Consider the following 16,201-nt stretch of genomic DNA (forward strand, 5'->3'; position numbering starts at 1 on the left):
AATATTTTATTAGCTCTTTTGGTTGCCACTGCACATTAAGCTGATGTTTTTAGAGAACTATCTGTAGTGATGCCAAGGGCTCTTTCCTGAGTTGTAACACCTAGGTCAAAACCCAGCATTTTGTACACATAACTCGAGTTATTGTTAACACTGCAGTTCATCTGCCCTTTTTTTGCCCACTCATTTAGGTTTTTTTCATAGATTTCATAGACATTAGGGCTGGAAGGGACCTCGGGAGATCATCGAGTCCAGCCCCCTGCCCAAAGGGCAGGAAGTCAGCTGGGCTCATAGGATCCCAGCAAGATAAGCATCCAATTTACTCTTGAAGGTGTTCAATGTAGGTGCTTGAACCACTTCCGCTGGCAGACTGTTCCAGACCTTGGGGGCTCGGACAGTAAAGAAATTCTTCCTTATGTCCAGCCTGAAACGGTCTTGCAGGAGTTTGTGACTGTTCGACCTCGTCGTCCCTTGGGGCGCTCTGGTGAACAGATGTTCCCCCAGATCCTGGTGGTCACCCCTGATAAACTTATAGGTGGCCATCAGATCACCCCTGAGCCTACGCTTTTCCAGGCTAAAGAGTCCCATGGCTCTCAGCCTGTCATCGTAAGATCTGTTTTCCTGACCTCTGATCATGCGCGTGGCTCTCCTCTGGACTCTCTCAAGCTTCTCCACATCCTTTTTGAATTGTGGAGCCCAAAACTGGACGCAGTACTCCAGCTGCGGCCTCACCAAGGCTGAGTACAAGGGGAGAATGACGTCCCGGGATTTGCTCGAGAAGCATCTATGGATGCATGCCAGCATTTTGGTCGCTTTACTAGCCGCAGCATCGCATTGGAGGCTCATGTTCATCTTGTGGTCAATGATGACCCCCAAGTCTTTTTCTTCTGTAGTGCTAACCAACGTAGCACTGCCGAGCCTATAAGGGTGCTGCAGGTTTTTCCTCCCAAGGTGGAGAACCTTGCATTTTTCGGTGTTAAACACCATGAGGTTCTCGTCTGCCCATTTGCTGAGCTTGTCCAGGTCAGCCTGGATCACCCGCCTATCTTCTGGCGTGGATGCTTTGCCCCAAAGTTTGGTGTCATCGGCAAACTTGGCCAGTCCACTCCTAACTCCAATGTCCACATCATTAATGAAGATGTTGAACAGTATGGGTCCCAGGACAGAGGCTTGAGGGACCCCACTGGTTACAGGGCACCATGATGATTGACTGCCATCAATCACAACCCTCTGGGTCCGACCACGAAGCCAATTTCCCAGCCAGCGGATCGTGGTGGAGCCAAGGCCACAACTGGCCAGTTTGGCCAAGAGGTGATCATGGGATACCAGATCAAAAGCTTTTTTGAAGTCAAGATATATGACATCAATCTCTTCTCCCTTGTCCAGGTGATAGGTCACCTGGTCATAGAAGGAAATGAGATTGGTCAAACAAGACCTACCCGCAGCAAACCTGTGCTGGCTGTCCCTTAGAATGTTAGCTTGGGCCGGTCCCTCAAGGATGGCCTCCTTAATAAACTTTTCTAAGATCTTCCGCAGGATAGAAGTCAGGCTAATGGGCCTGTAGTTAGCCGGATCCACTCTCCTCCCTTTCTTAAAGATCGGCACCACATTGGCCTTCTTCCAGTCTTCGGGCACTACACCAGCGTGCCAGGAGTTTTCAAAGACCCATGCCAGGCGCTGGGCTATGACGCTCGCCAGCTCCTTGAGTACCCTGGGGTGCAGGTTGTCAGGGCCAGCTGACTTGAAGGTATCCAGGTTCTCAAGGTGTTCCTTCACGAGGTCAGCATTGATGGAGGGTAGGGGATCCCCCTCACCCGGATCTCCCTGTCCCATAGCAGGCATGGGCATCCCATGGGACTGATGAAAGACTGACGCAAAGTACCTGTTTAATAGGTTGGCTTTTTCCTGGGTGTCAGTTGTCAGTTGCCCCATCTGGTTTAGCAGGGGTCCAACATTGCCCTTGCTTTTCCTCTGGCTCCGCACATACCTGAAAAAGGACTTTTTGTTGTCCTTGATGCCTGAAGCTAGTTGGAGTTCAGTTGCAGCCTTGGCTTTCCTGGTTTGCTCCCTGCAGGACCGGACCAGCGCAGAGTAATCCTCCTTGGAGGTGAATCCCGTCCTCCATCCTTTGTAGGCTTTCCTTTTTAGCCACAGTAGGTCCGCTAGGTCTCTGGAGAGCCGGGGGGCTGCTGTGCCTTCTTGCTGCCTTTCCTCCGTGTTGGAATAGATTTAGCTTGTGCACCGAGGATCGCTTCCTTGAGAAGCAACCACTCTTCTTGAACTCCCATCTCCCTGGGGTCATGGTCCCTGAGGGCCTGACCGACTAGCCTCTTGAGCTTGTCAAAGTCGGCTTTTCTGATGTCAAGGACTTCTGTGTTGCTGACTGACTTGCCAGCTTTACGGCGGATGGTGAAGGTGATCAGCTCGTGGTCGCTGTCACCCAACTTCCCATTGATCACTAGGTCGCCGATTAGGTCATCCCCCGTAGCCAGTACCAGGTCAAGCAGCGCTTTGCCTCTCGTTGGCCCATAGACCTCTTGGGTCAGTTAGAGGTCATCCACGCATGAGAGAAAGCTTTGCGCCCGCTCAGATTTAGCTGAGTGATCCTCCCACGAGATGTCCGGGTAATTGAAGTCACCCATGGCAACCAAGATCCTGGAGCAAGCGGCCTCAGTCAGTTCCCGGGCAAACTCCTGGTCAAGCTCGGGACTTTGAGTGGGAAGTCTGTAGTAGACTCCCACCGTTGTGTCCCCTGTGCCGAATTCCCCACGAATTTTTACCCAGAGGGTCTCTAGCTGTCCATGCTGGTCACCAACATCAGCTTGCAGGGACATGTAGCTTTCCTTCACAGCTACACCCCCGCCCCTTTTGTCAACATGATCCCTCCTGTATAGGGTATAGCCCTCTATACCCGTGGTCCAGTCATGGGTGGAGTCCCACCAGGTCTCCGTTATCCCAATGACATCATATTTCTTTGCACTGAGCAGGAGGACGAGCTCGTCCTGCTTGTTGCCCAGGCTCCTGGCATTAGTGTAGAGGCAGGCAAGTGTGCCCTTGGGGGCTCTTGCCTTGCCCACAGATTGCCAGGGCTGGGGCAGGGGTGAGCTCCCTTAAGTGCCCCCTTAAGTGCCTTGGTCCGCTGGCTTTGCAAGGGCCGTTCAGCGGGCCAGCAGGGGCAGTAGTCCCCCCATCCCCCAGCAGGCTTAGTTTAAAGCCCGGTGGAGCAGGTCAGCCAGCCTGGCTGAGAAGAGCCTCCTCCCCAGGGGAGAGAGGTGGAGGCCATCTCTTCCCAGCAGCTCGCTGCCTCTCTCTCCAAAGAGCGGGCTGTGGTCATGGAAGCCAAAGCCTTCCTGATAACACCAGCTCCGCAGTCTTTGGTTCACCGCGCGGATCCTCCTCTCCCTCCTCAGCCCATAGCCCGAGACTGGGAGGATCGAGGAAGACACCACCTGAGCTCCCAGACCCCTAAGCCCTGCTCCCAACTCCCTGTAGCGCCTCATGACCTGGCTGGGGGTGCTCCGAGCCGTGTCATTGGTGCCCACATGAATAAGGAGCATGGGGTAGTGGTCTGTGGGCCGGAGGAGCTGCGGGATCCTCTCCGCAATGTCTCGGATGCGGGCCCCCGGGAAGCAGCAGACTTCCCGGGCTAAGGTTGATGAGATCTTTCTGCATCTCCTCTCTGTCAGCTTGCGATTTGACTAGCTGGAATAATTTAGTATCGTCTGCAAACTTTGACATTTACTGTACACCTTTATTTCCAGGTCATCAGTGAAAAATATTGAACAAAATTGAGCCTAACACACATTCCTAAGGGACCCTACTTCTGACCTCTGTCCATCCTGACTAGTGGCCATGTAGGCCTAGCCTTTGCTTTCTATCTTTTAACTAGCTCTCAGTCCACAAAGGAACCTTTCCTCTAATCCCGTAGCGACTCCTTAGTTTGGGACTTTTTGAAAAGTCTTTGAAAATCCATATATATTATGTCAACTGTATTCCCCTTGTCCATGTACTTCTTAACACCCTCAAAGAACTCCCGTTACACTGAGCTACAATCTAAATTCAGGAACGATATGAAGTGGTGACTTGAGGCTATAAAAGGTTATGAGTTACTGCTCCAGATGAGGCAGGTTGGGGGACAGACATTTCCGTTTACACTTTCTGTCCCTTCCCTGCCCCAGTGTGTAATTGAGAGGGCAAGGCTAGTCCCTGCTGCCAAGTCTGCTCCTGCAGGGTCTCATATGCCAGTAACCACCCCGTGGTCCTTCATGGTGTTCCTGGGGTCATGGGAAGAGCAGAAGGGATGAACTGCACTGCAAAATGCTGCTTTGACCCCACTTAGGTCTCTCCACCTGCCCGCGGCAAAGCTTGTCGTTGGGAACATGGGAGCAGCTGGAACAGAGACTGATGGGGCCAGAAGGAGAGTGGGGAAAGGCAGCAGGAATGGCAGTCCCCAGAACAGCAGCTGCAGTTACCACTGAGTAGCTGTGGCAAATGCAGGGAACCGGACTGGAGAGAAGAGCTTTTACTTCCTCATACACTCTTTAATAGAATCTCACAGCTATGATAACCTAGTTGAGGATCACTGTCCTAAGCATTTTATAAGCCCCTCATACTCACGCTCAGATATTCAGTAGTACAATCATAATACTATGTTCCTTTTGTTCAAGGAATATCTACCCACAGGGATTTTGTGGTAGTTTCCCTTCCAGATATTTTTTTATGTTATTGTTCTCTGTACTATCATAGTGTACAGTACCAGTCCTCCACCTGTATATCCTACTCTGTCATTCTTATATCATTTGTAACTCAGTATTCCATGGATTGTCATCCTTCCACCAGGTCTCTGACATACCTATTATGTGAAAGACACCACTAAATACCAGGCATTCTAGTTCATCCATCCTATTTTTTTTTGGCTTCTGTCATTTGTAAATGTAGTTGTTGTTTGGTTGCCTGTTACTAGAGGTGCACTGATATATTGGGTGCATATTGGATTGACACCAATAAAAGGAAAATTAATATTGGCTTTCAGCTTCTTTTGTCCGGTATAGTAAATAATGTCACTGTTAAATGCCATGTATGAAATACAGTATTTGATTTAACAGATACTGTGTGTGTCATAATAGAAATATATGTACCAAGTAGCAATTAACCAGGTACAAAAGTGGTTGGATAAAATAAAGTGTAGTTGATGCTCATTTGCAGTAGGGCTGTGCAAAATTTCTTGGGGTGCTTCGTTTTGAAACTGTTGTGATGCGTTTTGAGCTCAAAACAGTGAAATCAAAATGAAACAAAAGCCTTTGAAATAGCTTTGAAACTGAACAAGGGCACTCAAACCATTTTGAAAGTTTCAAAATGTTTCGAGTTTCGAGGTCGGGGTTGGCTTTAATGCTGGTCCCAAGTGGCAGCAGCGGTCTCTTGTCATCCCGTGCAGATGTAGGGGCTGTGCCCCCCAGGAGAATTCTTGCATAGCCTCCAGCCCTCTCGCGGGTGCCGATCTCTGGATTTGTGTGCCGGATGACAGCATGCTGTTGCTGCCGGCTGGGGCCAGCAGCAGTGCCAATCTTCCCGCTGCTGGGTGCAAACTGTACCTGGCGCCAGTCCCCGGCAGCAGGAGCAGACTCCTATGATCTGGCAGGCAGATTGGGGGCCCACATGCTTGGGAGGAGTCTGGCAAAGTCCTGCAACCCTCCTGGGGGTGTGGGCCCCTGATCTGCTTTCCGGATCACGGGAGGCTGCTCCTGCTGCCTGGGACTGGTGTTTGGCACAGTATACCCAGTGCCAGGAAGATTGGTGCTGCCTTCTGTCCCAGGCAGCTGGAGCAGCCTCCTGTGATCCAGCAGGCAGAGCAGGGGCCCGCACCCTTGGGAGAAGTCTGGCACAGCCCTCCCCAGGGTGCAAGCCCCTGATCTGCCTGCTGGATGACAGGAGGCTACTCCTGCCACCTGGGACCGGCCCTGAGTGCAGCCCGCACCCAGCGCTGGGAAGACTGGTGCTGCTGCTGGCTCCAGCTGGCAGCAGCAGCCCCCTGTCATCTGGCAAGCAGATCAGGGACTTGCTTACACCCGTTTGGGGGCTGTGCCAGACTCTTCCTAGGGGTGCTTGCCTCCAATCTATCTGCCAGATTACAGGAGGCTGCTCCTGTCACCTGGGACCAGCGGCAGCACCAATCTTCCTGGCACTGGGTGCAGGCTGCTCCCAGCACCAGTCCCAGGCGGCAGTAGCAGCCTCCTGTCATCCAGCAGGCAGATCAGGGGCCGCATCCCCTGGGAGGAATCCGGTGCAGCCCTCTCAGAGGTGCAGGTCCCTGGATCTGCCTGCCAGATGACAGGAGGCTTACCAATGCCGGCAAGTGACTGTTTTGCTTGTCAAGCACCGTGAGGTGCAGTTTCCCAGAAACCTCTGCACCTATCTTCTTGAAACTTGGCAGGCTTCATGCCCTCAGAAGGGGCTACCATCCCTGCAAGTTTCATCTGAATCAGGGTAGAAATGACAAAGTTATAGGCAGTTTTGTGCTTCCCCATTATAGCCTATGGGCAAAACTTTGAAACAGCATCGAAACAGCGAAGCAGCTTCAGTGAAATGAAGCAAAACCATGCTTTCAAAAGGAAACAAAACTTGAAATGAAACACTGTTCTGTTGAAACATTGAAACAGAAATCGAAGCGGAATGGTGCTGTTTCACACTGCCTTAATTTGCAGCAACACCTGTTAAGAGCAATAACCTCTCACCAGGAACATTTCCCTGGAGATGTTTTCCATACCGTGTTTTCAGATGACATGCCGTATCGCATCAGTAGGCTTTTAGGAACAACATTACAGTTGGCTACTAAAAGGTGTGGACCATTTTGTTATAAACAGTTGAATTAATATCAATGAAATACTGTGAATATTTTATTTTTGCCAAATATTGTTTGATCTGACTCACTAAAGCTTCTTTTGCTTTAGTTGCATCTTTCCTTGCCGTTGCTTGCTCTCTTCTCTTAAATGGCAAAAGAATGAAATGGACCTGATTTTTGTTCGTTTCATTCCTGACTGCAAGGTTCTGAATGCAGCATGTATCATAGCATATCTTGTGCTGAATTACAGTAATGACTGTCACCAAAACAATTAATAATACATTAACTTTTAACATACTCATGCTGTTGAGTTGTAATCAGAGACATCACCTAAGTGTTAGAAATATATTAAATATTGTTAAATTGCTTTCCCTACATTTTCTTCAATGGTACTGTAGGAGCGTATTAACTTTTGTAGTACTTTTGTTGTTTCAGGAGTTATGTTTGTGCCATAGAGAAAAAGAGAGACTGGCTGAAGAACTCTTTGGGAAAACTGATGAAAAACAAAATCTTGATGTTTTGTTAAACCAGCTTGAACAAGAAAAACAAAGGCTTGCAGAAAAAGTTGAGAACTTAGAAATTTCAAGTAAATGTTTAAATATTGATTCCTTCCTTAAATACATTTTTAAAGATGCTTTTAAAATATTGACATATTCACTGGTAAGAACACTAAATAAGGTTTCTGCTTCGGTTGGAACAAAAAAGAAGAAAGCATTCCAGTACTAGAATTACATATAAGTAATTTAAATGATAGTGTTACTGTCTTTGTAGAGTGGGATACAGCTCATTCTAGTCTAATATTAGAGTATTTTATCTTACCAATTGTGTAGAAGGAGACAAGTCTGACTTGAATAGTAAACTCCAATATTTAAAGAAATCCTGTGAAAATGCAGTCTGCTGGTGAAAACTTTTATTAGTGACAAATCTATTGTATAGTGTTCAAGTTGTTATTATATATGAAATAACTTTTAAAACTTTAAGCTGATAATGTAGATGTATGCTATCAGCTCTTTAGTGTTACAGAATGTATTACTTCTATATCAGACCAGGTTCTTTGGGTAAATGTGATATATTTTATTATACCAACTAAATAGTTGGAAAAATTGTTCTTTGCAAGCTTTTGGGTACAAACACTCTTCAGGCAGAGGAGTATCCCATTTTCTTGCCATATAAAGTAAATAAAATGTAATTTGGATTGGCGTGCTTTAAAATAGTCTCATTCATAATTTATTTCTCTTTTGATTGCTTTTCCATGCAGAACGAGAACTTGTCTTAGAAACGGAGAAAATGAGGTTAGAGTATGGTATAGCTCTTGGAGACAAATCACCTTCTCGTCTAGATGCATTTATAAAGACTCTAGAAGATGACAGGGATTATTATAAGCAAGAGCTAGAATATCTTCAGAAGATGGTACAGCGAAGGTCTAGTCCTGGCCGTAGGTCTTCAGAAAAGGTAATTTTCCCTTTATCAAAGAGCAGTGAAAAAATAAAGCAAACTTGTTGTAGTATTCAAGAAGCTATAAAAATATATCTTGAATATTATTAGCAGAAAATTACTTATCCTGTTCTTAAAAACTACATTCCCAATATGAAGAGTAAGTAACTGGGCTAATAGTAGATACTTTTTCTTTTTTCCTGTTTACGTAATGATTGATTAACGTGTTAAAAAATCCAATCAGAGAGGAAAGAAACAAGAGACATCAAAGCATATGGGTAGGTTTCTAAAATACTGTTCCTTCTTGAATGTATTCTTTTGAACCATAGAGACCCACCCAGGATTGGAGGCTGATTGTGATCACTATTTTTGGGAATATGTAATATACCTTTCTACATCTGTTACTGATAATATTTTAAAATAATTTTCATAATTATTTTATGACTTTGCAGAGCGAAGATCTTAGATTAATCACCAGGGAAAGAGATGAACTACAAGCTATGTTGGACAGATTTGAAAAACACATGATAGACATTCAATCCAATGTCAAATTACTGACTGCAGAAAGAGACAAATTAAATGTCCTTTATGAACAGGTAGATAATTAATGAACTAATCTGGTTGCTATTGGAGTAATAAATTAACATTTGCTACTTCACTTTTGAAAAAAGCCTTCAATGGGACTTGGAGGGGTAGAACATAGGATATTATTATTTTTAATAATAATTATTTTATTGCTTTATTAAAAGACATATTTTGCAGTAAGTTCGTGAATTCAGAGAAATTCTAAAAGAAGAAATTCTGTGTTGCCTTGACCACAAATAGCGTATTTGCTATCTATATATGTTATCTTGTAAGTCCTTAATGAGCATGTTTAACTAATTTATGCTAGCTAACTATCACTTAATAGCCTATAAAAACTTTTACTTTTTGATTCCTATATCCTTTCTCACGTGACTTTTTCTAAGAGATTTTCTGGTCAGGTTTAATTTGGAGCATGTTCAAATGATGTCAGACTTATGCTTGCATACAGGTAAATACAGTAGTTTCTAACTTAGAGCTCTTTTCTTTCTAAAATGTAATCAGTTGTACTTACTACATTTGTAAATTGGAAACTGAAAGGTAGGGAAAATAGGGAAATATTAAATGCATCAAAAGGAGCAGGAAGGATAGGAGTAGGAGAGTGAGGAGGAGGAAGAAGTAATCGATATTTGAAGTAATGGATGTTTGAATGTGGAAGGAAATGAGGAAGAGAAAAATAGTGAAGGGTAGGGTCACTGGAAAAATCAAACACCATAATGTTGTGTGATTTGGGCACTTTCTGAAAAATAATGTGAAGAGCTATAATGTAATCAGAATGCTAAAAACATTTTGTTAATATATTATATATAACGTTACAAACTATGACCACTAGTAAGCAGTTATCTTTTAAAGTCGCAGGATGAATTAAATAGGTTAAGAAGAGAAACAAAACATACTTTGGTTTCTCAAAGTCATGTGAAAGAAGAAAGAGACATTGCATTAGCTGACTTCAGAAGAATAATGGCAGAAAAGGATAGTCTGAGAGAGAAACTAAAGGTGAGCTTTTCAAACACACCATACTGTTCATTAAGCTGATCTTAATGTTTAGCAGAATTTTTAATCGATTGCTTATTTATACAATTATGACTACTTAGGTACCTACAACTTCCGTTTTCTTCACTACTGAACTCAATTACTGGGTCATTTAGTATAGTCTGTTCAAGGTTAAGTTGTTTTTTGGAAATGTTTTAAAACATCTGATCACTATAAAATAAGCAGCTGACAGTCATGTAAACTCTAACAGTTATGTAAACTCTAACATTTTATTCCATATGTAACAGATCTTAGTAGGCTATTGAAATAGGACTTGGCAACTAATTGAATAAATACTATGAATCTTTGTACCCAAGATCTGAATTGTGTGCAGGTGCAATGCCAGGTCAGTAGGCAGCAGTTCAGAGTAGACGAACTAAAATTAGTATTTCTCCTTCTAAAGTCTGCAAGAGTTGTACAAAGCCTGGCTTAACAGGACTTGTTCTTTTCACATTTTTAAGAGAAACACTTATTAGGGCTGGACCCGATGATCTGAGGTCCCTTCCAGCCCTAACGTCTATGAATCTATTTTCACTTAAGATTATAAAAAATGAAGAGAAGAATTCTTGCTTTTGTGGAGTTACCTTTTCTAGTTCCAACAAGCAAGTAATATCTTTACAGGGACAAAGCCTATATTGATGAGCCTCAGAATTAACCCTGCTGTACATTATAGTACATATGTATTTGAAAAGCAACTAAGAAATCAATATTATAGTGTCAGACATGCTGCATTTGTAAATTAAAGTATATTTTTTCTGAGGATCAATCTTGAATATTTTGACTAAGATTTTAATAAAAAGCTAGTTAGCTATCCCAGCACTGTATTGGGTTTGCAGGACTTTTAGAAATAAAACAAGCTGCCATATGTCCATATATACAGGATCAAATTGCTGTTTTTAGTCAATTTTAAGGTGGAATCCTAAAATCACTTTAATCTAAAATTTACCAACTGTTACAAGTACTTTGATATTCTATCTCAGATTCAACAGGAAACTGCTGTCCTTGACAAATCAGCGCTTGAGCACAATATTGCAGAACTGGAAAACACTATTCATGGGGTAAGTGAATGGAATTTTGTTCTTAATTATTTGGTAGAAGTTTTTGAGTAAGTTCCTTTTTAAAAATATTGTTAGATTACATATATTCCAATGCAAAACACTGAAATTAATGTTTTAGGCAAACTGTCCTTTTTTCTTTTCTTACTTCAATTGTAGTTTGAAACAGAACGGTTTGAATTAAAGGCTACAATCTCTGTCCTGAAGGAAAGAATAGACTCTTTGGAAGATGAATTAAAAACAAAATGTAACAAACTTGCCCAAACATCTGATGACTCTTCACAATTTAAAACTGAGTTATCCTCACTTCAGTAAGTATACCCTAAAATTTGCTACTCTACTCCAAATTCTAATATTATAAAAACCTAAGGCTGTCTGCCTGTTACACTTTATTTGCGCTCTGATTGGCTGACAAAAAGCGAATCAGAGTGTGAACAAACTTTTGAACAGGAGCTGGTGGCCGATGGAGTGCCACCATGATGGTGGGGACACGGGCCGTGGAGGGTGAGGCCCCCCCCCAGCTCCTTGCAAGTGGTGAAGATGGAGCTGGGGGCAGTGAGGCCACCGGAGCTTGCAGGTGATGGCAGCAGTGCATGGGGGAGCAGGGTCAGGATGCCATGTGGGGGGGATGAGGCTGGTGGTACTGGCCTTGGCCCTCCCCTCCCACCTTCTGTGATCTCTATCTGCAGGGCCCAACATGGCGGCGGTGGGGGGAATAGTGGGCGCGCCACCGCAGTGGTGACAGGTAGGGAGAAGTGGGCCCAGGCCTATATGGAGGAGGACTGGGCCCAAGGGTGGGGAGAAGCCGGACTGCTGTGGTAGGGGGAGCAGTGGGCCCAGGCTGACTTGGCGGCAGGGAGGGGAACTGGAGGAGTGGGCTTGAAACCGATGCGGGGGAGAGGGGCCATGGAGGGGGAGTGTGATGGGACCCAAGCTGGGGAAGAAGCCAGCCCGCCATGGTAGTTGGTGGGGAGCAGCGGGCCCAGCCCAACACAGCAGCAGCTGGGGAAGGGGAGGAGCAAGCCTCCTTCCCCCACTTGGGCCCAGACAGGGGATGGGTCACAGGGCTCTGTCTGTGTCCGCTCTCCCCTCCCTCCCCCACCATCATTCTTGACAGGCAATTGACTACTGCTTATATAATATTTTAGTAATTACTATAGAGCAAGTAAATCAGAGGAAAATATACCCAAAATCTTTTAAAGAAATATAGATATTGTTCTTTTTGTGTTCAGAAGAAAATATGAATAGAGGAAGTGCTGGCTTCCTCCTTGCTTCTCCTTGGCTACTGGTGTAGTTGGGTGGTGACCAATAAATAGCGTTTTAAAAATTGCTTATTTCCGAAGGAAAGATAAACTTATTGTCAGCCCATGACTCAGGTTGCCCTGTCTTTCATCTCCATATAAATTTTTGTAGGTTCCCAAGACTCATGGCAGGAACACTTAATTCCAGTCATGAGTGGTGGCTAATTTGCACATGGATCCTTTGTGGAGGGTGTCTGGAATATACACACACACATACTAAGCAGTACTGAGCTGTGGGGTCACCATGGCTTAAAATGCTGTTGACTCTGGGGCCTAGCCCAATAAATCAGGAGCCTTTAGCTTTGGTCTAATATCATGCATAGTTTGTACTACATTTAAGTAGGTGCCAAAGGGCTGCTTGAAAGTGTGTTAATGTTTAGAGGCCTGTGCTAAAACTTACAGCAGTTTCAAAAAAAGGTTAAATGCATCAATTCTAGATGAACTAAGTGCAAGGGTATTATAGTCAAATTGCTATAGCCCTGTTTAATTTCAAGGTTATTGTTTGCAAATTTCCTCTTCACTTTCATGTGCTCAGGAAGAGCAAGATCTGACAGTAAGGAGAGGGGGAAGCGGTTGCTAGGGGAAAAAGTTGAGAGGAAGCAAAGAGGAAAGGGACTATTTGATCCCCCAGGCTTATTTTCTTCCTGTAGCAGTGGTAGGGGGACATATTGAAGGCAAACCTCCAATTATTAGCTTCTATACCTGGAAAATTGCAACAAATGTATGCATTTTCCATGTATAGACTCTAAGATAGGAATTTTGTTTACTCGCACACGTGTGTGTGTGTGTAAACAAAATTCCTGCCTTGAGGGTCATCCCCTTCCCTCCCCCACCCCACATCATCTTGGTAATACTCTTCTTTCCCACACACTTCTGCAGTTCCAGTCTGTGGTCTTTGATCAAAGACCAATAGTTGATAGTTGGGACTGGCCTCTAAACATTTCTTATCTTCCCAATGTTATTTCCTTTTGTTGTCTAGGTATGACTAGATCAGGAGTGTCAAAATGTATGGCCAGTGGGCCAAATCTGATCTCCTGGAGTACTAGCAGGCCAGGAAATTTGGGGGCATAGCTAATGAGGGGTGGGGTCTGAAGCAGAATCTGCAGTTCTATTGCACATGGCTGTTGGCAGCAGTGGGACCAGCTAAGGCTGTAGTGGCAAAGCCCTGTTTGACCTACTGCTGTTTGGGTTGTCACCACCACCATCACCACTGTTTGCCCCACAAGGAGGCCCTTGGTCCAGACCCAGCCCAGGACCTTTGCTATAGAGCACGGGTTCCCAAATTGTGATACGCATACTCCTGGGGGTATGCAAGACATCTCTGAGGGGTATGTGGGAGGAGTTGTGTAGTGGTGGATTTAATATTCATTATAATAGTAATTGCCATTTAAAGGGTTAAAATATAAAATGTGTGTTGGTAGGAGTAGGCAGGCAGCTGGTAAATGGGTAAGAGAGTACCCAATAAGAAAAAGTTTGTGAACCTCTGCTCTAGAGGAAAGGATACTTTCTAACAAGTTTTGCGCACCAGGTTTGATTCCTGCCCCCTTTCTCAAGAGGCAAGGATTTTTATGGATGATATCTTTTATTAGACCAACTGCATAGTTGGCATGAAGTTAAACATGCTTCTGAATGCAAAGCATTCTTCATCAGGTCCCTGAAAGTAACATTTTGACATGGTTAACTGTGTGTGGACCTATAGGATATTTTTTTCCAAATGTGAGAAGTCTTTGTAGCTCTAAGTGGGTTCAGTGTGTTTTTAATTCCTGAGGTACTGGAAAATTGGACTAGTAAAATTGGAGATATTTTATCTTTGTTATTTATTTGTATTTGTTTTGTTAAGATAAATAGTTCTTGCTGATCAAGAACTGCAGCAATATGATGATCTTGGATAACTTTCAATTTCTCTAATTTTCTTCCAGTTTGATAATAAAATTAGTAATCAGTGTATTTATATACCTCAATGGTTAGAGCTCCTGTGTTTTTTCAATGGAGTATTGATTTCGCAGGCTCATAAATGAACAACTGCAGAGATCCCTTGAAGATTTACAGCATCGATTCTCTGTCAGAAAGGATGAACTCCAGTCAGCTCAAGAAGAAATTGCAAAGTTAGAGGAGAAAATAGGTAATCACTTAAAAATATATATATATGATTTTGACATTAATTATTTTAATTTAAATTAGTGGATGCCTATTTTTTTTCTTACAGATAGGTTAAGCCAGAAAAGTGCTTCACAGGATGAGACAGTGAATGTACTCAGAAGTACCATTAGTGTCCTGGATAAGGAAAAGGACAGTCTTCAGGAAACTGTAGATGAAAAGACAGAAAGAATTGCATGTTTAGAGGACAACTTAGTTAACAAGGTATGTGTAGGAACAGTACTACTTTGTACTTGATCAGCATGTTTTATGTAGGCTCACTTTAACATGCATTGAGACTTTAGCAGATAACGTTTACAAAATTCTATTAATCACTGAACCCTATGTTAAATGGTACGAAGGATCTGTGCCTTCCTAAGGATTAATTTTATTAATGAATTCATCCTCTCGGCACACCTGAAAGAGTGAGCTGGTTATTCATTTTACATGTGGCATAGGAAGTTAGAAAGAAATTAGTCTCTTGTCTGATGTCATTAAGTCTGTAAAACTACTCAGAATACAATCCCCTTGCTACTAGTCATTTACTTTACCTGTAGCTATATGTAGAACTATTCATAATGCAACCAGCCTTGCTACTAATTACCATATTTTCTCACATATAAAGTGCCATTGAATATAACACACACTTTGTTTTTTAAAAGATACCATGAAGCAAAAAAAAAAAGTTTGGTAGGTATCTGAGTGGTAGCATCTAGAGAGCTGATCCTGTTTACAGTCCCACATGCCAAAAGGGCTCAAAGGCTAATCCAGCATGCTGGTTCTGGAGCCATGCACCAAGTTTGACCCTGTGTGGTGAGCCTGATAAGGTGCGGCAGGTCTGGGGCCACCCGCTGGCTCTGAAGCCAGGTCCCACAGGGTCAGACCTAACGCAGCAGGTCTGGGGCTGTGTGATGGGTCAGACTCAGCATGCTGCATCTGGCCACTGATCAGTCCCACGCTCTGGCTGATCTGGTGCATGAATGAGAAGGGAAGGTTCCCCTGAGTCTGGAAATTTTGGTGGTAGGGGAGGAGCATGGGAAGCAGTAAGGGGGTTGTCTTTTCCTGCCTACTGCAGGGGGACTGGACCCAATGATCTACAAGGCCCCTTCCAGCCCCTAACAATCTATGAATCTATAATTACCATGACTCCCACAGCCTCAGTAAGTAACGCTGCTGTTTGGTAATCTTCCTCTGTGTTCCCTTCCAGTTTTCCCATGGGATCCCTTTCCTGGCATGTAATTTCCCACAGCTGTTTTTTGGCTGAGGGAGAGAGAAGGTGCAGGTTATATTCAACAAAGTATGGTATTTAGTTTAGCTACGAGCTGGTTTTTCATCTGCAAACTACAATTTGATTACATATTTAATTTTATTATAAGGATATTTTGAAATCTGGCATTAAACCCATTATTTAGAGTCTGGCATGGTTAGTATTTTTTCTATGAAAAAATGCATTTAAAATAGCTGCATATTTAAAATAAAGTGAATATAAATACTACCATATAGTTCCCTTAGTTTATATTAACCAGGTATATTCCATGAGAACATTTAATTTATCTTTTTTTTTTCCATTTATCATAGGAAAAAACAATTGCTCATTTGAGACTAACTCTGTCAGAGCTAGAGTCCTCTATAGAGTAAGTAATAACTGAAATGATATTTTATATTCATCATTGGTTTTATTTTTCTGAATTCAGTGTCTTCTGAAGATTAAAAGCACTAGCAGCCAGGCTTATTATTTGGTGAAATATAGTTAACTGTATTTTCAGTCAAGTAAGGGACTATAATTGCATTAGTGGAAAATGTGTATGTCTGCTTTCAGAAGATAA

The 16,201-nt window shown here is 43.5% G+C and overlaps 1 protein-coding gene across 2 annotated transcripts in view; it reads left to right on the forward strand.

The window, feature by feature from the left end:
• The window catches only part of CEP135 (centrosomal protein 135), a 75,180-nt gene that overhangs the window by 24,967 nt on the left and 34,012 nt on the right, over nt 1-16,201 (forward strand). For both annotated transcript variants that reach the window (XM_090035957.1, XM_090035958.1), the window contains exons 10-18: nt 7,271-7,421; nt 8,094-8,287; nt 8,722-8,865; nt 9,704-9,847; nt 10,864-10,941; nt 11,098-11,249; nt 14,246-14,361; nt 14,446-14,600; nt 15,954-16,009. In XM_090035957.1, coding sequence (XP_089892083.1) covers nt 7,271-7,421; nt 8,094-8,287; nt 8,722-8,865; nt 9,704-9,847; nt 10,864-10,941; nt 11,098-11,249; nt 14,246-14,361; nt 14,446-14,600; nt 15,954-16,009 — 1,190 coding nt within the window. The remainder of the gene's footprint in view (nt 1-7,270; nt 7,422-8,093; nt 8,288-8,721; nt 8,866-9,703; nt 9,848-10,863; nt 10,942-11,097; nt 11,250-14,245; nt 14,362-14,445; nt 14,601-15,953; nt 16,010-16,201) is intronic.

This window comes from Crocodylus siamensis, chromosome 2, assembly GCF_052110815.1.
Source record: "Crocodylus siamensis isolate JL-2025a chromosome 2, ASM5211081v1, whole genome shotgun sequence".
NCBI classification, from domain to species: domain Eukaryota; kingdom Metazoa; phylum Chordata; order Crocodylia; family Crocodylidae; genus Crocodylus; species Crocodylus siamensis.